At 55.6% G+C, this 21,672-nt stretch overlaps 1 protein-coding gene and 1 long non-coding RNA gene across 4 annotated transcripts in view; one reads left to right on the forward strand and one right to left on the reverse strand.

Moving 5' to 3' along the window:
• HNF4A (hepatocyte nuclear factor 4 alpha) overlaps positions 1-21,672 on the reverse strand; it is a 55,482-nt gene that overhangs the window by 21,548 nt on the left and 12,262 nt on the right. For 2 of the 3 annotated variants that reach the window (XM_045832673.1, XM_045832672.1), the window contains exons 1-2: positions 4,527-4,795; positions 633-807 (exon numbers count right to left, since the gene is read on the reverse strand). In XM_045832673.1, the coding sequence (XP_045688629.1) occupies positions 633-807; positions 4,527-4,641 (290 nt within the window). In that variant the 5' untranslated portion in view covers positions 4,642-4,795. Of the gene's footprint in view, positions 1-632; positions 808-4,526; positions 4,796-21,672 lie in introns of those variants that run through there. The other variant, XM_045832674.1, reaches the window with a different exon arrangement.
• Positions 9,076-18,748, forward strand: LOC123814741. The gene is made up of 3 exons (XR_006784982.1): positions 9,076-9,294; positions 17,407-17,799; positions 17,895-18,748. It is a non-coding gene; the product is annotated as an uncharacterized LOC123814741 (long non-coding RNA).

The following is a 21,672-nucleotide window of genomic DNA, read 5'->3' on the forward strand; positions in this document are numbered from 1 at the left end:
CGGGTGACCATAGGCAAATTCCAAACCCTCTCCAAGCCACAGCTTCCTCCTCTGTAAAATGGAAATAGTAATAGTAACCGCCTCAGAGGGGCAGTGACAGGGGAAGACAGTACATGGATGGAGCTTAAAACCATGCTCATCACCAATGGCTATTACTTCCTTATTGTTGTCACCCAGAATGGCAGATCTTTCCAAGGAGGGACCTCTAAGGCTTTAGGAATCCCTCGGAGTCCATGGAAAGGCCTGGGGCCAATCTCCTAGTCGCCCCTGGAAAAGCCCCAGTTTGGGGGATGGGCCCATCCTCGGAGCCGTCAGAGGCAGCTTGATCCCAAGCCTCACGGATGCCTACTGGCTCAGTGGGAAAGACAACAACAAGCGTGCAGGACCTAGTGCGGCGCCCGCGAGTTCAGTGCTCATTAACAGGCAGCCGCTAGCTTTCTGATCAGTGAGTGAGGTTCCTAGAGAGGCCGTTCCCATCTGAACCCACAAGGCCTACAAAACCAGACAAACAGACCTCGGAGGACAGACGCCCCTGGGACCCAATCAGGGAGAAGACAGACCCTGGGGACCATGCGCCCTAGGGTGCTCACTTCCCAGCCGGAGAAGCCAAGCCCCCAGGAGGGGCTCCGCACCTGCAGGAGTACATGTGGTTCTTCCTCACGCTCCGCCGGAAGAAGCCCTTGCAGCCATCGCAGCTCGAGGCGCCGTAGTGCTTGCCCGTGGCCCGGTCCCCGCAGATGGCGCACAAGGCGCTGACGCCCAGGTTGTTGGCTGCACTGAGGTTGGCACCTTCTGATGGAGATGTGTCTGCACGAGAAGAAAGAACAGTGAGGGCTCGGGGTGGGGGCAGGGGGGGCAGGGTCACCTCCCAGAGGCCCTGTTCTTCCGGTGGCTAAGACTCACAAAGCAATACGAGTGCTGTGGGGCTCTCCCCAGGCCTTCAGCCTGAGCCAGAAGGCCACGCTGTCCCCACTCTCTTGGTGACCTTGGGAGCCTTTTGGAGCCTGTTTGGCATCTCTAACTTAGGGCTGGTTGTGACAGTGACCTCCCAGAGCGGTTGGTGAGGCATGGTGGAGACTGCTAGCCCAGCTTTCTCTGGGAAGGAATGAAGAACTGGCTGCCCCCTAGGATGCATCCAACCCTTATGGGCCCTGACTGACTGGGCAGAGGGGCTGTGGGAGGGAGACATACTCCCCCAGCATCTGCCCAGGAACAGGTCCTGCCCCTCCCTTCTCCTGAGTAACTAGGGCTGGTGGTCTCAGTGCCCAGGGGCCCTGCCAACCCTCCTGGGAGATGAGGAGGCAGGCATCAAGGGCAGTGGCTACGGCGTCTATATAAGTGTGAGGAGGGCTATCAGAGGCAGGTGGCAGAGACCTTGGATTGGGTGCTATGGGTTCTGGGTGCTAGTGCTGATGCTGCCACTAACTGGCCTGTGACCTCGGGCGAGATTTTCCCCTTGCCTCAATTTCCCCTGGGCCTAGGTTCCTCTAAATATAAAGAAGGTAGTTCTACTGGTCCAACGGTTTTTAATTTTTTTTTAAATTTCAGTAGCCAAACTCTCTTTTTATAAGCAAATCTTCCACCGGGAATAGACCTCTTGGAGAAGATGATAAACACTGTGTCCCATCTCCCCCTCCCCCACAAATGCATGCGTGTGCACACCACACAAAGTCATAACACGCACGTTCTCACAGGAACGCTGTACCTGACCTTGACTTCCTAGGGAACACCCAGCTAAGGACCGGAGAGGGACATGGTGCTGTGTTAGGAGCACAGAATCCGGAGCCCTTCTGCCAAGTCTGAATCCCAGCTTGCCCACTTTCTAGCCCGTGTGACCTTGGCTGAATTAATTAACTTCGAGGAGAAAAGTGTCCTAGGGCTGTTATGCTGATTCAGTGACGTGTTTGTCATACACTAAGCACTACACCAGCATGTGTGAAATAAAAACTTGTCTGCGGAAGAAAACTCTCAGAGCAGCAGAGTTCCGGCCTCCATGCGCAAGCGGACGCCGCTGCGTTTCGTTCTGCCGCTGCCTGGCTGACCTCCTCCCAGACTCCCGAAGGTGCCCCGGAGTGCGGCCCCCCCACTTGGTGAATTATTCCCGGAGATGGGGATAATTGTTAAGCCGTGCTTGTGCCCTTTCTCCCTCAGCCTCGCCTCCCCAGACCCCTGGGAAGAGCTGACCCCACAGTTTGTGGCCATTCAGGTTGAGGCTGGGGGGAGGGGTGCTGCCAAGTGTATACTTCACCCCTGGGATCAGCTGATGGGTCCCCTTCTCTAGGTGACAACACCAGGCTCAGAGAGGACAAGCGGCTTGCCTGGGCTTATCACGCTGCTGCTAATAGAGGAGCCAGACATACGGCCCAGGTGACCCGGATGACTCTGGCCACGACCACCATTGTTGGGGTGTCTACTGGGCCTCCGCAGCAACAACCGTCTGCTGCAGCTGACTCCGAATTGGAGGTGGGGGACAGGTGGAGAGCTATCCTTGGGCCTTTGAGCTAGCAGCCCAGCACCTATGCCAAACGCAACCTCAACTCTCAGACCGTCTCAAACTCCAGCAAAGAATGTGTAAACCCTTCCATGGTTGTTCAGAGTTCCCGGGACGATGCCTGTGGAGCCAGTACCAGTTAGCAGAGCTGGGCTCTCAGGCACCTTATTCATCCTCTAGGGGGCGGGGGAGGGCAGGTGCTGTTATTTATTCGCACTTTACAGATGAGGAAACTGAGTTTCCAGCAGGAAAGGATCTATGCCGGAACTGGAGCCTGGTCTTTCTGGCTCCCGAGCAGGAGGCTGCCTGTCCTCAGGACACCCAGTCGGGGGGCTTGGCCTCCGCGTTGTCGGGAGCACGGGATGCCCGGGAGCTGGAGGCACGAGCTCTGGTGGGGGGAGGGGGGAGATGGCGCCAGTCCCAGGGAGCGGCCTGGGGCTGGGTGGTGGCCAGCAGTGTGACAGCACACACTGTCCCTGTGGGGTCACACGGCACCCCGCCTAGCACGGCAGCTCTTTGTTTACCATTTCCTGTGTGTTTTTCCCTCAGTTTCCTCATGTGACTCTTGCACACTCCTCAAAGCCAGCCGCCAAGCAGGTATGCGGTGATTAAGCCCATTCTGAAGAAGAGGCTGGGACAGGGGAGGTGACATACCCAAGGTCACACAGAGAGTTGGTGGCAGGGGCAGGCGAGCAGTTGGTGGGATCGACCACGGACAGTGCCCAGTGATCACCGGCAGGGCAGCCCCCTCTTTGTGGCCTAGCCAAACAGACCGCAAGCCTCAGAGGCCTTGCCTGAGGCCGGGGGCAGGCTGACCTCGCAGAGCTGCCACCCACTTTTCCTCTGAGGCTGGCCTGCCACCAGTTAGGGACCTTCCCCTCCAGAAACTTCCTGGCTTCCAAGCCTCCTTCCTTCCCCCACCTCCTTGTGGAGGAGAACCCCCTCTCCCCTTCAGATGGGGTCCCAGTGATGTAGGAGCAGACGCATAAACCTGGGAGACACATGCAAGCAGCGTATCTGCTCGAAGACAAACAGACGTGCTGCTGGTGAGACTCTCACTTGGAGAACGGCAATGTCCGAACCCCGCACAGCGCGTCCGCACATCGTGCCTGCCAGAGAGGGCCGGCCCCAGGGCAGGGGTGCGCACATGCACACCAGCGGGTACACGCAGAGCGGGACTCGAATGCCCCTGCCAGGCACATGCGCCCGGGAAACACAGGGCACACCGGCAAACCCGCATCCACAGTACGTGTGTGCAGACACAAGTACACACATGCACTGCCACTTCCATGCCTAAGCAAGAGAAACACAGGCACCTCTGGAGACACCAACCCGCACAGACCCACTCAAAGAACAAACACAAGTGGAAGTGGACACAGAACAGGTGCCCACAGACACAAATATGCTCATGGTTCCCGCAGGCACGCGGCTGCCAACCCAGGCTACCACCCGCCCACCCACCTGCAGGGAAACTCAGGTGTCACACTGCACCAGGAGGTCACACAACACACGCAAGTACTCACACACATTTAGCAAAACTTCCCTGAGAACTGCATTTTGTCTAAGTGGGGCCTTTACCCCAGGAAAGTCCCGAAGACGCCCTAAAGCCCAGCTGTGCCTCCATCCGCCGTCTCCAGGGACCGTGCATACCTGTCCATCGCCCTGGACCCAGGCCCATGGGATTCAAGAAGGGGCCGTGCTGGGCCCCAGCCCTAGAGCTGGATGTCAAGACGGAGCTCACAGTCATGGCCCGGCTCCCAGGGACACACTGAGCAGGAACGGCTTTGAGGTCCCAGGGGCTGGAAGGGCCTGGCAGGGATTCCTGGGGTCTGCTTTTGCTGGGGATCTGCCCGTGCAGGCCGCCCCCGACCCGGAAAGACCCTGCTCACTGTACCTGGGCACGCTCCCTTCGCCTGGCAACACCCGTGCTGCATTATCGAACCGACCTGGACGTTGCCTATCCTTCTCCGTCCAACCCGACCCTGCGGGCCGCAGCCCCGCTCCGTGCGGCCCGGGCACACCTGCCCCCACCTACCATTGCCCATGGTCAACACCTGCACGTTCTCGAACTCCAGGGTGGTGTAGGCGGGGTCCAGCGCAGCGCTGTAGTCGGCCATATCCATGTCGACAAGGGTTTTGGAGAGGCGCATCCTCCCCCCTCCACACCTCAGTCACTTGCCCTGCCCAGGAGGCCCACCTCGAAGGCTCCTGGCCGAGTGGCCCCCGCCCTGCACCCTCCTCCCCCCGTCTCCTCCCAGAGCGGCTCTCTGCCTTCCTGCCTTTCCAACTGTCCTCTGGGAGGCTCTCCCCGGAGTCTTGGCCTAGCGTCTGGGAAGGGGTGGAGGCTCTGCCAGGGAGGGGTGGGGGTTAATGGTTAATCGGCTCCCCCACTGGCGGACGGTCTGGGCGGGGCCGCGGGGATTTGGCTGTCTGTTGGTTTCTGGCAGACACCCGGGGCGCTGCTACAACCGGTGGGGCCTTCACTCACCAATATTCAGTTATTGATTCCGCAAGATGGAGAGGCGGGCTCGCGAGCACTCGTCTGACCCCTGGCTCAGCCGCCCTCCAAGTCATTGTCGCTCCAAGTCAGGCAGTCTAGCTGATATGCGGGGGCGCGGAGGGCCACCACCGAGGCGCCCTAACTCAATGCCTCCCCGAATCATTGACCGCCACCCTCAGCGCTCTTACGGAGATAAAGCTGCCTCCCGGCTCACGAATCACAAACCTAAATCCCAAGGTCCAGATACCGATCTCCTGGATCCTCGTACTGGGAGCTCCCTCCCAGCTTCCCACCCTCTTTGGGAGCCGAATGAATTGGAGGTTTGGTGGGGCCAGACTCGCTTTCGGTTCCACTGCCCTGCTCCCCGTGACCCCGCCATGGCCACCACAAGTCCCCACAGCTGCTCCGGGCCAGACAGACTCCATCTCTCCTTCCCTGTCACATCCTGCTGTCCCCTCCTGCCCCCCAGACAGGCAGAGACAAGGACCTGCAGCCCCACGGACCTGGATTTGCACTCAGGCGCCTACCACCGACTAATTGTGACTCTGGGTAAATGATTCTCCTCTGTGTGCATTTTACAGAGGGGGGACCTGAAGCTCCGTCCACCTCCAGGGTGGTGTCAGTGCTCAGTGAGACGGCATCAGTGAAGCACCCAGTGGTGCCCAGGAGGCATCCTTCCCTCTTCCCCTTCCATGTCTCCCTGGTCCCTCTCCACCCACCCCTCCCCTCGGAGTGGGCGGCAGAGGAGTGCCACCCGAGCAGCTGTGCAGAGCCCACACCTGGGTCCCGGGTTTGGTTCCATACTCTGCTGTTGCCGAAATTCTTAATAATTTCTGAACACGGGGTCCTGCCCGCCTTGAGCTCACGGCCCACCCATGTCCCCTCACACCTCCAGTCCTCGTCGCCCTCTTTACCAGCACTTCCGAGAGCGCCCAGCCTGGCTGCGGAGGCAAGGTCGCAAGGTCGCAAGGTCGCAAGGTCACAAGGTCACAAGGTGGAAGGTGGAGCCCACTGGGCAGAGGCAGGAGGACTGAGGCTTGGAGGCCGGGGAGCCTGCTCTCCTCTGCCAGCTGGGAGGACCAGGGCGGCGGGACGCGGTAACACCATGAGCGAGAGCGGGTGGACTGGACCCAGCGGGTGGCTTGGCTGCAGCGTTGTCTTGTACGCCAGAAGGGTGGGGGGTTTGACCCCTGGTTCGGGTGCACACGGGAGCAACCGACTGATGCCTGTCTCCGTCTCTCTCCCTCTCTCGCTCACACACCCTTCTGCTCTCTCTAAAATCAATGGACACATCCTCCGGTGAGGATTAAAAAATAAAGAGTGGGTAGATGCGTGAGAGAGCCGATTAGTGAGAGCAGGTGAATTAGTGACAGCGAGTTCACGAGTGGGTGATTGAAGAACGAGTGAACTAGAGGCAGGCTGAATGAACTCGGGGAGGAGTGGGTGAATCGGTGAGAGAGTGAACTAATGCGTGAGTGGGCGGGTGAATGAATGAGCAGGAGAACTGAAGGCTGAGTGACTTGGAGACGGGCGAATGAACGTGGGAGGAGTGGACTGACGAGTGGGCGAATTGGTGACAGAGGGAATTAGCGAGTGAACGCGCACATGGGTGGGCGAGTGAGCGAGCAGGCGAGCCAGTGGGACAGGCAGTGTGTGGAGTCACCCTCATCGTGTTCTTTCAATGACTAGAAGCTTCTTCTTTGCCCACGTAGCTCTGTTCTCCCGGTTGCATCTCCCCGCCAGAGCTGAGATACCTGGGGTGGGGACTGAGGGGCAGCAAATGTTTGGGAGGAGAAGGAGGCACGATTTGCCATTAGCAGACCCGGGGTCGGAATTCGCTCTGCCACCGTTCAGATGACTGTGTTTAAACCACATCCCTCTCAGGGTCTCAATTTCCCTATCGGTGAAATGGGGAGCAGACCCTGGGTGGGTCAGGATGAGACCCCCAGGGGGGGAGAGGGAGTGCCCCCCACAGCCCACACTTGAGACTCCACGGGGGCCTGAACTAGATGACCTCCCCTAAGGGTGGGCTCCTCCCCTGCCCGCTCAGGGACGTCTGGTCCTGACTCCAGAGGCCCCAGGGGAAGTCTGAGCAGGGCTGGGGACCCGGCGACGGGGTGAACACGACGGGGAGTGTGCGGCAGCTCCGGGGGTGGGGGTGGGGGTGGGGTGCCTCCAAGGACTGACTCCAGGCCCGGCCACCTGTCTGGCACCCGTGACGGGCCACACGCAGCCGCTCCCATCACAGCCCAGCACAGCCTGGCCTCCACGTGCGGCATGTCTCGGATGTGGAGAGCCACGTCCCACATTCCCCGAAGTGCCCTGGGATGGCTGGCACGCCCGAGTTGAATTGGTCACATAAATATCAACCTCTCCATCTCTGCACATGATACCTTACGTTGAATTCAATGAGGTCTCTGATCACCTCGGGCGAGCCACGCCACACTGGACCGCTCACGCACAAGGACTAGCCGGCGGACAGCCCGCACAGGTGGACGAGCTGCTGAGTGTACAAACCGTGACACACACTCCCTGCCCGATGCACAACACATCCGAGCACTGAGGCACCTTCCAGAGACCCGTTTTGTCCCTCACCCACCGCAACCCACCCCGAAGTAAACCTTCCCACTCTTGAACCATGTGACCTACATGACCTATCTCGTACAGGGCTGGCCCCACCCGTAGCTGGCCCTGAACAACGTCCTCACGCTCCTCCTATAAACCACCCCCCCCGCCTGCAGGAATGACGGGCATCAGTCTGAAACCTGGCTTTCTTCTTCCGTAAAACGTGCCTCACGTAGCTCGTTGTGACAGGTCAATGAGACGCCGTTGTAAGGTTCTCAGCCCCACCCCACCCGCTCAGACCCCAGCCCCTGGGAGGACGAACCACAGGTCTTGATATCAGAACGACCTGGGTCAACATCCAGGCACTGCCAGCTTCCCAAGCTCTGCCCCACCTCTCTTGGCCTTAGTGTTGGCATCAGACAAATGGGTTGAAACCTTCTCCTCGGTGACAGTTGGACGACAGTGGCCAAGGACAGGCACGCTGTGCAAGAGCAGCAGTTGCTGTCATCGGTGGTTGACTCTCGACCCACCGGCCACCCAGCCTGTGGGAATCGGGGCCCCCGTGCAGGAGGGCTCCGGAGGCGGCGGGCCCGGCCGTGAACGAGCCCTGGCCTTGATGCCATCAACTCAACAGTCCTTCTTTCTGTCCATGCTCGTGAGAGTGTATTGGAGCCAGACTGACGACACTTGCAAGGGAGCGAGATCCCAAATGCCCCCCAGCTGCCCTTCCTTCTCTCTGCCCTGCCCCCTTGGGCTGCAGACCCAGCTCCCCAGGGGCCAACGGAGGACCTCGGGGCTCACCTCGGGGTCCAGCTCCTTCATGTTGCAGATGGAGACACAGAGGCCTCAAGGAGGAGGGGGGAGTGGCTTTTAGCACTGCCCCGGGTGGCCAGGTGCTGGGATGGGTGCTGCAGCCCGAGCTGTGCTGGCCCAGAGCTAAAAACCTTGCACTCTCCTCCGCTTATCTGCCCCACTTTCCAGATGACAAAGCTGAGACTCCCAGACTACGTGAAGTGACTTACCTAAGGCCACGGGGATCAAAGGAGGAGGGGCTGAGAGTTGAACCGGAGCCCGACTCCAGAACTGGGGGCTTCACCGTCCCCCCACCCCCGCTGCAGGCTGCCTCCCTCCTGGACTCCCATGAAAAACCCCTCAGAATTCTGGAGCGCTGGGCTGGCGGGGCCACCGTCCCATTACCGCCCTGGAGCTCGGGAGCGCAAGGAGCGAGGGGGCCTGTGGCCAGCACCTGCCAGGTCAGGGGCATCTTCCAGACGGCGGCCCCGAGCCTTCACTTCCCCGGGCGCTCACCTGCCCGCTGTCTCCCGTCTCCTCCCCCACCCGCCACCGGGGAGCACGCGGGGAGGGAGTCAGGGACTTATCAAGACAGAGAACAAAAGTCGTGGGGGAAAGGAGCCAAGCCATCTCCACTCTGGGGTAGGGCCCTTCAGCTTCGCCCCTTTGAAATTTCAAATTCCAGTTTGTGGACAAAGTCCTAAGTTTCTCACAATATAGGTCCCCAACCACTGACCAAATTCCAGTCCAGGCAGCCAGCAGGCCCGGGGCTGCTGCCTTTGGCTGCTCCCACGGGCTGCGGCGAAGAGGGCCCGGCCCGGTGGGCCCCTTGGGCCGTTCCCGCAGCCCCATCCTGCCCCACAGGACTCCGGCCCCCCACCTGAGAGGACAGCCCTCCTTCTGGAGCTGGGATCTGACTCTCGCAGGTGCTGACGGCAGACACCAGGTAGGCATGCTCCCTGTTCTGGGCATCTTTTCTACCCCCTTGACTCCTAAAGCTCCGCTCCTACCACCCTCCTCACCCTGGAGAACAGGCCTCACAGAACTTAGAGACTGGAAAGGTGTCTCAGCCAACCTCCACGTTTGGTGGACGGAGACAAGGAGCCCCCCGGGGTGTGGGAGCTGGCCGCAGGTGGAACCGTAGACCGGGGGCCCCTCACTAAGCCCCATGGGGTGGGAAGGACATGCTCAGGGCCACACAGCGGTAGTGGGGGGAGAGATTTGCCTTAAGACGAAGACCACCAGCTCTGTGAGGACCCCTTATATCCACGGCAGCCCCCCCGGGGCCCCGGCACTGCCTCCCATGGACCTGGGATGGCGGCGTGTTTGTTCGCCCAAGGACCGATGGCCACGGGGTTGCCATGGAAGTGCTTCCAGAGAGGAAGATGAGGGAGCTTGGGGCTGAAGGCCAGTGCGTTTGGAAGGAAACAACATTCATGTGGTTAACTGATAACTGAGCCCCATCCTTGGGCCCCCAGGAGCCTCCTTCCTCCCTGTCCTCAGCACGATTAAGACGAACTTACCTGCCTGCTAATCATTGCTGAGCCTGTTGATTTTGCCTTAAAAAATTAACCGGGCATGAGTTTGCGGTTTGCCTCACCCCTAACCCTGAAAAGGCCGGGGTGGGCAGGAGGCCGCCCGGGTTATGCAAGAGGCCACTGGCCTCCCCACGCACATCCTCCGCTTGCCCTCCCGAGCGGAGGTTTTGCCTAAGAGTCAACAGTTTGCTAGTTCCCCCTGTTCTGGGTCCTGAGCAAATTTGCTCTGTTACCAAAGAGAGATAAAGGCAGCTGCGGGGAAGCTTTCCAAACAGGGATGCGCTGCGGCAGCTTCTGAGCTCGGGGTTCGAGAACCCTGCGGTGTCAGAGCCAGGAGAGCCTGTCAGGAGAGGCGGCCGGGGCCACTCAGAGTGGGTTTGGAGGTTCCCCAGGGCCAAGGGACACGTGCACAGGCCCGCTTCCCCCGGCACCTGCCTCTTGGGTGCACTGTTCCTTAACAATTCGTGTGACAGGTTGAGCTAGCTACGGGTAGCGAGCACCAGACAACTGCAAATGCAGACTCAGCCCCTCACTCCCTGGACGGATGGGGAGATGGAGGCTGGAGGGAGGAAGGGACCCGTGCGAGGGCGGAAGGCCATCCCAGGCATCCTGGGTCTCCAGCCAGCACAGGGGGCACAGCAGCTAGTTCTGGGCCTCGGCGATGTACTCTGTGTATTAGTGAACAAGATGGTACTCCAGCGCCCTGCTCCACCACGCCCCCTCCCTCCCGGGGCCAGCTCGCTTCGGAGCGGCGCCTGAGACAACTGGAAGGCCTGCGTCAGGGGGACTCACCTGGCTTAGTGTCCTGTGGATCCTCAAGGAGCAGCCAGGAGCTGTAAACCAGGGGCTCCAAGTTATAACCCGTTTAGCCACGTCCTCTCTCTGCAGGCATTAGGCCACAGAGAAGGATGCAACGCCCTACCCTGACTCTCTCAACCTCTCTGTGCCTCCGTTTCCTCACCTTTACATTGGGAGTAACAACCCCCAACTCACTGGGTGGTCGTGGGGATGAAATGGACAGAGATGCGCGCAATGCTAACCACGCCGACGTTTCTAAAGCTGCCTGGGAGCTTTCTGCGGGTTGACTGGTTCATCCTCACAGCCCCTCTGAGATGGGCAGTGTTTCCATCGCCCCGACCTGAGACACAGAGAGGTTGAGCCATATGCCCGAGCTCACGCTGCTTATGAGAAAGATCTGGGATTCCAACCCAAGCAGTCTGGCCCCAGACCCTGTGCTCCCAACCCCGGGGCTACCCTGCCCTTCCAGGGCACACAGTCAGTGCTCAGTGAAAGCAGGCCAGCATGAGGATAAAATAAGCTCCGTCCCAAAGCACGGGTGGGCTTTATGCATGGACCGCGAGGGCTGGAAGGCGGGGGAAGGAAGACGTGTCCCTGGGCTGGAGTGGTCGGGGATGGATTCCCAGAGAGGGTGGCACCCTAAGCAGAGAAATGTCCACAGGTAGAGAAAATGGTGTGGCCAGAGAGCAGGACATTGTGGGAGATGCTGACCAGGACTCAAGAGGCAGGGAAGAGAATCTGGTCGGGAAAGTGATCAGGAAGGAAGCCAGGAGGTCTTGGGTCTGTGTGGGCGGGGCCTCCCCCAAGGCTGTCTCCTGCCAGGTGGCTTGTGACTTCTGGGCTGAGGCCATCGCTACCCTGTTTATGTTTCTCCCCTCTGGTTACGATCCTGACCTTATCTGCAGAAGTGACCTTGCGAGGTAGATGGGGACTGCCCAGCCCCTGCAGGGCCTGAAGGATGAGGGGGGCTCCGGCCGGGCGCCGGCCCTGTTCTGGGGTGAAGGAGAAACCTGCATCCCAGAAACCACCCTGGGTCTCCCCGCACCCTGTTCTGAAGGGCTCCAGGGGTTGCCAGGAGGCCTCTGAAGCGAAGTGTGTGGGAGCCCCGAGGATCAGGTCGGGGTCGCTGCATACGGTTGCATGGTTGCTCACTGCACAGGGCGTCCCCGGCGAGCGGAGCTGGGGGTCCAGCCCCGTTCCACTTACCGAGCCAAGTGCCCATGGGGATCTGCCTGCCCAGAGAGGGGTATCTTCTACTTGTTTGCACGAAGTCTCCATGCCAGCCCTGCCCCAGCTCTGTCTCCTGCCACCGTGTGACCTAGGGCAAGGCCATCCCCTCCCCGGCCTTGGTTTCCCATTTGAAAAATTGTCTAGCATAAGGCAAGGATTCAACCCTGATAGTGAGTAGAATTGCTGGGGCCTTTTAAAAATACCGATGTCCAAGCACCATCACAGACCAATGATCAAATCTCGGGGTAGGGGTGGGGGTGGGTGCGGGGTATCGGTATTTTTTTAAGTTCCCGAGTGATTCTGACGTGCAGCCGAGATTGAGACCCACCGGTGGGAGGGCGTGAAATTCGGAGCAGGAAAGGCCTAGAGCTGCATCCGCGTTCTACGGCTCAGTACCTGCAACTGCAGTGCGTCTCGGTTTGCCCGCCTATAAAATGGGGATAATGACACATCCCTCATAGAGGCAGAAGGCCAAGTCAGCGAGAGGATATTCAGACAGTGCTTGGCACTGTGGTTGGCAAGCAGGAAGCTCCTGGTCCTCGGTACCAACGACCGTTATTCTGCTACTGGCAGAACGAGACTGACTTCAAATTCAGGGCCCGAGGATTCGGGCTGGGACCAGGCTTTCTCTGCTCCGTGAACCAAGTCCTAGTGCATCTCATCCTGGGCTGCACACCTGTCCCTCTTGTTGAAGCCTGTGTGATGATGGTGATGATGATGATGATGATGATGATTTGACAGTTTACCTAATTTGTTAGATTTTTTAAATTTATTTTTTGAATTGGTGCTATGTTCACATGGTTCAAAAATAAAAACGAAAAGCAAAAGGTATCCTGTGATGGGTCTCGCTTCCACCTCTGCGTCCTGACCACCAGCCCACTACCCTCTGAATTCACCATAAGTAACCACTGCTCTGCTTTCTCGTGTGCTTTCCAAGTTTTCTTTACACAGAGCAGGCAGTGTACAGGATCACATATGATTATCCCCACGCTCGCACCGTTCTGCACCTTGCCTGCCCTTTTACCAGCTTTTCCAATAGCAGCTGCGAGCAAGCTCGGAGGAAGGAAGGGTTCTCGTGCCCTTTGCAGCTGGGGACACCGAGGCTCGGACTGCTGAGTCACTGCTGTTTGAGCTCTCGCCCTGGCCCGGGGGCATGTTTGTCCCCCTGCTCCACTGTGGCCTTCCAGGAAACCTGGCCCAGAGCGCTGGAGCCCGGCCTAAATCTCTCCAGGGCAGGCCTGGCAGGCGGTGGGGTGGGGGTAGGGGGCTGTCAGGGCCTCATGGTGTCCAAGCACCAAAGTCGCCGAGGGGAGGAAGCAGGAAAGATACATGTTTTAAGTCTTCCCGGTGGTAACCCAGTGAGGGGAAGTTCACTAGATGGGACAGGTAGGGCCTGCGGATCATGCCCTCCAGCAGAGTGGAGCCCGGGAGGAGCCCTCTGCCAGCCTCAGGGCCGTGCTGGGGGCAGGAGAGGACAGCGGAGGCGATGCAGGGAGGGAAGGGACATGTGGCTGATGGAACAGGCCCGGGGGAAGAAGACTTGAGGGGGGGGACCCCATTCCTGGAAGTCAGGGAGGAAGACTTGGAATTCAAGGCAGAGGGGACAGTCTGAGTAAATGTTTCTGCTCGGCCACCTCAGGGCTCCCTGTGTGTTCTTGATCTGCTTCGGTGCACTGACTCACTCACCTTGGACACCTCCCTGTCCTGCTCTGTGCCTCAGTTTCCCCAAAGTGAAAATGAAGAGTATTAGGTAGCTGATCTTCAGATAGCTTTGGAGCAGCCCTAAAGGACTCTACGAGGCTCCCCTTACCTTGTTGAGGAAATCTGAATCCTGCCTTGATCAGAATGGGGCGAGCCCATCAAGACACTGGGGTGGGCCTTCCCGGGGTGGGGGCTTGGGGGTGGGAGGTTTCCAACTGCTCCCAAATCTAGACTCCTCCCCCAGTCCTGTGTCTGTCTCCCACCGCCCCGTCCTGCTCTACAGTTGGACGTGGCGTCAGGACCATACCTGGCGGGTCCCAGGGGAAGCCCCGGCCCCAGGCTGACATCCTGGTCCTGGTGCTACGGGGCCGCGCACAGCGGGCAGCCTCTTCTTCCCCGATGCAGCTCCCACTGCCGCCCTGGCACCCCAGACCCTGCAAGGGCTGCTGGGCAGAGCTAATCTCTTAATACTGGTCACAATGAGATTTCAGGGATGGTGGGAGGCGGTCTCCATGGAAACTGCAGGCCCGCCCAGGACCCAGGCAAGGAATTAGCCACAGGGGTCACCAAGGGGGTCCTAGAAACCCAACCCAAACAGGGACAGGAGACAGTGGCCCGGACTCCTGGGTCCTGCCCTGGGCCTCCTGATGTCTCTGGAGAGGGTGTGAAATAAACCACACCCCTCACACTGCCTCAGTGTTCTCCCGTTAAACGGGACAGAGCCGTCTTCACAGGGGCAGCCCTGTCACCTTTCTGAGCCTTCGTTTCCTCCTTCTCCAATTGGGGTGACTTTTCCAGAAGAGTGCAGGCTTCAGAGTCTGCCAGACCTGAGTTTGAAGCCAGGCTTTTCCCACTGAGACTGTAAACCTAGGACAGGCATTTCACCTCCGTGAGCTTTGGTTTTCTCCTCTATACACTGGGCACAACCGCGACTGTGCTGACCAGTAAGTACTGACGCTCAGTGAACGCGAGTCCCCTCACCTCTTTCTGAGCCCCCTCAAACTGCACCTCTGCCCGCCAGCCCCAGCCACTGGCAATTTCAGAATCCCGCAGCCTCGCCTTGTCTCTGGCCTTTGCACCTGCCGCGCCATCTGCCCAGAGCAGCTGTCACACCTCCTTTTTCAAACCCTCATCCTCCAAGTCCCATCTTCGTCCTCTCCTCTGGGCAGCCCTACTGGCTCGGGCAGGGTCCGGGCTCCTCTGAGCTCCCACAGTCCCCAGCGCTTCACATCATTGAAGCTGAATCCAGTGGTGGTTACTGGTTATTTATCTGCCTTCTCCTGCTTCATCCCTATATTCTCAGTACCCAGCTGGCACTTAATATAATGGGCTGGGGAAATAAATGTGTGAGTGAAGGAACTTGTCCATCCAATCATTCAACAACTGTTCAGCACCACATGCACTGTGGTGGGTGTTTCAGCAAATAAAAATACAGGATGCCTCATTAAATTTGAATTTCAAATAAATAATGAATAATTATTTTAGTATAAGCATGTAGCAAATAATGCATGGGGCACACTTATATTTAAAACTCCTTTGCTGTTTATCCTCAAGTTCAAGTGTTACTGGGTGTTCTGTATTGGATCTGGCCATCCTATTCCCTTGCTCACATGGCTTTGGTGAGGAGGCATGGTAGAAACATATAGTAAGCAAGCAATTACATTTTTTAAAGGAGACTTTCAAATACTGGGTGTTGTAGCGCCGTGGGGACAGTAAGGAGCATCCCTGCATAGGATGATCTTGGGCTAGTGGCCTTTATCCTTGTGGGACAGTTCTAAGCTCCAGAGAGATGCTACTTTGTAAAAGTCCCTTGAGGATCTCAAAGGGCACTGTGGAGGCTGTTACTCCTAAGAGAAGGGCTCGGAGGCAGGCAGAAGGGGCTGCAGCAGGAAGGGTCTCACTTGTCAAGACTCCACAACTTCGTAATTTGGTTCTGAGCCTGCACAAAGTTTCGTGAACTGCATGCAGTCCCACCCCTCGGTCAGCAAATACTATTTGCAGGGATGAGAGCCAGAGGAAGGGACCGTAGGGGCTATGCAGAGAAGCGTGGCCACCTGTCGGGTGGATACCCTCGGGCGCCGCGGAAAGCACGAGGGTACCCGGCAGGAAGCAGTGCGGAGACGCCGCGACGCCGCGCTCTAAGCGTCTTGGGCTCCTCCTAGTGGTCAATGCAGGAACCGGCTCTCAGAAATCTTTAAATAATCACACGGGCTTCACCAATCACCGCGAAGGTTACATTACAATCCCACCAATCCCAGGCCGAGACAGACTACGTCTCTTCACACTCAGTGAATGACAGCTCAACACAACTCACTGGGTTTAGTTAGGGACAAGCCAACTTCCCTCCAGTCACACACCAACACCTGGGCACTGCACCAATCAGAACACAAGATTTTAAAACCTGTTTCCCTAAGGCCAGTACCACACTGCAGTTCCACCATCTATGAAATTTATAGCCCCAACCCCAGGCTCTGTGCTGGCTCCGTGTGGGATCCCTCGTTTGCATTCAGGGGTGTTTATATATCTTAATATTTCATGATATCATTACCATAATAATTAATGTGTGGGTCCGGGAGACTGGGGAAAGCATGCTCTTTGAAATTAGACACACCTAAATGGGAGTCCACTACTAGCTTTGTAAAGGAGGACAATGCACTTTCCTTCCTCCATCTTTAAAAGAGAATATTAATAATGATACCTACTTTAATCGTCACAGTCCATCATCCCACCTGCATCTCAGTTATTCCAGCCCAAATCCCGTCTTTGTGTCCTTCCTCCTATCCCTCCCAACTCACCAGAAATCCAGGTCCTGCCACCTCCAGCAGCACCTCGGTGTGTCACCATCTGTCCCTTTCCACCACAGCCAGCCGTGCCCGCCTCACCATCATCTCTGTGGGTCTGTTCACTCACTCCTCTCGTTCCTCTGCTTGGGTCCTGTACCCGCTCTTCACCCAGGGGCCAGGGGTGATCTCGTACCAAGGGACTGCATCAGGTCTCTACATTACATAAGCTTTTACACCTGCAGGGGTATCCAACCTGCAGCCCACAGGCCACCTGCGGCCCAGGCTGGCTATGCATGCGGCCCAACGCAAAATCATAAACTTACTTAAAACATGATGATATTTTTTTTGGTGATTATGTGTCACAATATATTTAACGTGTGGCCCAAAACAACTCTTCTTCCAGTGTGGCCCAGAGATGCCAAAGGGTTGGACAGTTTCCTATGCATTTATAACAAAATTCAAAATTCAAAACTCCCAGGGACTATGAGGCCTACCTAACCTTGTTTCTGTATCTCTATATCTTCAGCCCAATTTCATTTCACTCACCCCTACCCCAGTGGCTGCAACCACACTAGCTTTTTCCCCCCCAGTTCTTTTTAGTTTTTCTTTCCTGTCTTAGGGCCTTTACACATCTCCTCCACGCCCACTGAGGATATGATCTGTTGTATGATCTGAGGATATTGTCTGTTGAGTCCTCCAGGGGGCACCCCACATCTTGAATAGTTTAAAATTCAACGCATACCAGTCACTTCACAGGTACTCACTGGAAGAACGACTGAAAGAGTTTCGAGGAAAAACTGATATAGCATGCATGAAGTGCTTGATACATACGATGCTTTTCAATGAAAAGGATTCTATGCTTAGAGTAGAAAGTATGGACAGTAAAATAAAGAGGGAAGATTCGAAATCACTTGTGCCCTTACATTTGGAAGGGGTCAACTCTTGTTAACCAGGGTCTCCCAACCTTGGTGCTATTGACATCTTGGGCTGAATAATTCTTTGCTGTAGGGGCTGGACTGTCCCGTGCACTCCAGGACACTCGGCAGGACCTCTGGCCTCCACCAGCTGCATTCCACTGGCACTCGCCCCTCAAGGCGTGACAACCAAAGTCATCTCCGGACATCGCCATATGTTTACCCCTGGTTGAGAACACCTGTGTTAAACCTCTGGATTTAGAGGAAATTTTCTCCCCCAAATTCAGTCTGTCTCACTTTTCAGCGTCCATAGGAATCATTCGAGGCCATTGTTAAAAACCCAAATCCCTCAGGTCGCACCTCAAGTCTCCAGGGTCAAGAGCGGGCCCAGCTGTCACATGTTTAATGAGCTTCCGCCTGCTTCTGGTGCACGGAGCCCTCAGAACCCACTTCGGAAACTCCTCCAGGAAGCCTCCCTGATAACCAGGTAACCAAGCACGGGGTGAGGCTCCCTTCTCCGTTGAACCCTACCCTTGAATGTCTCTCCTTTCCCATTACCCATCCCTGGATATCTCTTCAAAGTAGGGACAGAACCAAATCCTAGCGCAGCCGAAGTCCCAGCTGCCTCATCTACCTTCCGGGAAGAAACAAAAGCTGACCACGAAGTTCAGCTAAACCTGCTGATAAAATAGCAGCATCCCGATCAAAATGAATCCTGAGGTGCTGCTTAACAGAATGGGGGTGTCGGACTGTCTTTGCCTGTTGGACCAGAGTCCCTTCCCTGAGAACAGGTGCTGAGACGGAGCAGCCCAACGAGTCATGACTTGGTCTACCTTTCTAGACCCATCTCTCAGGCCCTCCTACTCATGGTCTGTCTGTGAGCTGTTCTCAACAATTCCACTTCTCCCCTCTCGGGCACATGGCAGATTGGCACTCTCTTGCCTCCTTTGAAGTTGAGTGTGACCATGTGACTTGTCTTGGCCAATGACATGTGAACAGAAACCATCTGTGTCACACCTGGGCGGAGGTTTAAGAGCCAGTGCTGAGGTTGCCGTAGAGCCGAGGATAGAAATGGAGTCCCCGGGATGAGGAGAGCCCCTGCTGACCGTGCCGCGCAGGTACGGTAGGTGAGCGGCAGCTCTACCCTGTGTCGGCCCCTGAGACTGATGCCATTGCTGTTTCCTGCGGCACAGCCTCGCCTGTGCAGACTGAACACAGTCTTTCCAAAGCTTCCCTGACGTTCCTATGACCATCATGATTTGTCATATGTAAAAACCACTTAGGCTAATTAACATTTTTCTTAACATCAACTCACTTATTTTAACTTAGGTTTATTTTAGAAGGATGTGTTATTACTACCAAATGAAACACCAGTATCATAAGTAGAAAGCAATGGGAAAATAAACAGAATGAAATAAACTTATGTTTTCTCTTGACTTACTACTGTTGCCTTTGGAAGCCCTTGGGCCCCTGGTCTGTTCTCTTTTTGTTTTTGTTTGTTTGCTTGTTTGTTTTTACAATTATTTCTTTTACTATTGTTCAATTACAGTTGTCCCCATTTCCCCCATTACTCTCCCTTGCCCTACCCACCCCCACCTCCCACCTTCAATCCCCCCCTTGTCTTTGTCTGTGGGTCCTTGTTCTCTTTTTGTTAAAAAGAAAGGGGGAGGGGAGGGGAGGGGAGGGGGAGGGGGAGGGGGGGGAGGGGAGGGGAGGAGAGGAGAGGAGAGGAGAGACAGTCAAGAACGTCCCCTAGCTGTGTGTCAATCCTTCGGGCTCCAGAAAGGTGGCTGAGGTTTGTCAGATGTTTGAAGGCGGCTCAGTAGAGAGGCTGAGAGCACAAATTCTGGAACCTGACCTTCTGGCTTGAATTCTGATTCTGCCATGGACTAGCTGTGGGACCCTGGATGAGTTACTGCTCTGCTCTTTGGCAAAATAGGGACGACGGTGTGTGTGTCTCCGGGTTGCCGGGAGCACTGTCGGAGCTGACGCAGGGACAGAACTGCGCAGGCGCACAGGGAGCCTCCCAGTGTCCGCTGTGTGGTGGCGATGGCGGCAGACCGAGGTCCAGGGGGGCTCGGAGAAGCGCTTGAACTCGGCGAAGAGAGAAGGGAGACCCTTCACACCGGTTAAATCGCCGGGACCGTGTGGGTGGGGAGAGCTTTTCTAACGGCAGGAACTTCTAGAGCGAACTTCTAGAGATTCTGTCGAGCGGCAGCTGCCCAAACCCTAACCCAGTGATTTTCCACATTTTTCATCTCACAGCACACATAAACCATTTAATTACTAAAATTCTGTGGCACACCCAAAAATATAATTTTTGCCAAACCAACAAAACAAGGTATAATTTAAAAAATTTTAAAATCAATTTGAGAGATATTCATTTTTTTGTTTCACTTATTTAATATATTCATTGCTTACTTTTTTCATGTGCCCTGACCAGGGATCAAACCCACAACCTAGGTGTATTGGGACACTGCTCTAACCAACTGAGCTACATAGCCAGGACTAAAAAATTTGTTTTAAAGTGGCTACTAGAGCTAGGTGAGTGGGACAATATAGAGAGCCTAGAAACAGATCTACGGATATTTGAAAATGGGAGACAAAAGCAATCGGCTTTGCATATCAGCCAAGAAAGGATATTCTACTTAATAAATGGTGCCAGGACAATTGTTTATCCATCTGAAGAAAAATAGAATGGCATCTCGATTTCATACCATACACAAAAATCAATTTCTATGGACTAAAGACCCAAATATGAAAAATAAAAATAAAACTTAATAGGAAATATTTAGCATAATAGTTTTATGATCTCAGGCCCTGCAGGATTTTATAGGCAAGATATAAGTGCAAACCATAATGGAAATGATTAAATTTAATGACCTTTATTTTATTATTCAACTGAAATTGCTACATTACAGTTGTAAACTTCAGTATAACAAAAGATTCTCTACAGAGTGCAGAGACAAGCTACCGACTGATCAAAGGTATTTTCCACAAATACAACCGAAATAGGATCTGTATCAAGAATAAATAACTCCCTCAAACTGATAAGAAAAGGGAAATAGCGCAGTCGGAAAGTGGGCCAAGGAGAGGAACAGGCGGACTCACAGAGGAGGCGCTGAGGACAGAGGAGCTCCCCGCAGCTGCCCGAGGTGTCAGTGGGGAGCCATCTACCAGCTTCTCACCAAAGCAAAGAGGCCCCTTTCCTGAGATCCAGACAGTCAGCTCCTACTCCTTCTCTAGAGAAACTCTCACCCACAAGTACAATAGTGTTCTCCGTAGCACTGTTTAAAATAGCAAAACGCTGGCACCAACTCCATTGTCAAAAACCAGAATAAATATCGGGATCGTCGCATGCATTTGAAATGAGTGACCTAGTGCTGCTTGTACATCATCAGCAGGGGAAGACCCCCAAAGCTATCGCACGACTGAATAAGAGGAAGTTGCTGAAGGGCCCTATAACATACCCTTTGAATAAATTTCCCAGACATGCAGAACAATATCACACAGCATTCCTGTGTAGTTATTGTGCACACAGACATGCACAGTAACAGTATGAAAACCTGTCTGGAGGTGATGAGCACCAGATGCTGGCCGTGGTCACCGCCGAGGAGGACGGCAGGGCACAGGGCCTTCAACGCTAAGGGTAACGTCTCGTGGCTCATTCATTACGACAGGACGTGAGCCTGGCAGAAACTCGGTCCTGCAGCAGGAGCTGGCGAAACTGAGAGACAGGCATGTCAGTGTTCGCCGCAGTGCTCTCTATACTTTTCTGCCTGTTCGTAATATTTTTGCTTTGGAAAGAAGGAGAAATGAAGCAAAAACCTGACTATCTTTCCATATACCGGTAACAGACAATTTGGTACTGTAATTAGTAAGATCTTAGTATGTAACAGATCTATAAAGTTCTTTAAAAACAATGTATCTAAGCCTAGCGTTTCTGTGTTTGGGGGCAGGGAGAGCTTCGACGGCGCTAACGTTTTCAGGGGTCTCCATGATGCACTGCTGTGGGCACACAGGGGGCCTCTGTCGAGGTGCCTGAGGCACTGGCGTGTGGTAAGGGCTCTGAGAAGTTCCCTGGTGATGAAATGTGTACCGCTCTCTTTAATCCAGCATCTTTCCAAACGTCTAACAGCGGAATCCTTCTCGTCTGAGTGGTCTCGCTGGGGGAAAGGTTGGCCTCGTGACCTCCAAGTTCCCCTACAATTCCCAGTCAGCATTCTGGTTTGGGCTCTGACACCAGCTTGCTAGATGACTTTGGCCCAATCCCCTTCCTCTTGGAGCCTCAGTTTGTTGGGATACCAGATGGGTGTGTGAGCTTAGGCTCTACGGTCTCTTACCTGCTTCCAGCTCTAAA

This window comes from Phyllostomus hastatus, unplaced genomic scaffold (assembly GCF_019186645.2).
Source record: "Phyllostomus hastatus isolate PE091 unplaced genomic scaffold, TTU_PhHast_1.1 phas_contig_17, whole genome shotgun sequence".
Lineage (NCBI taxonomy): Eukaryota > Metazoa > Chordata > Mammalia > Chiroptera > Phyllostomidae > Phyllostomus > Phyllostomus hastatus.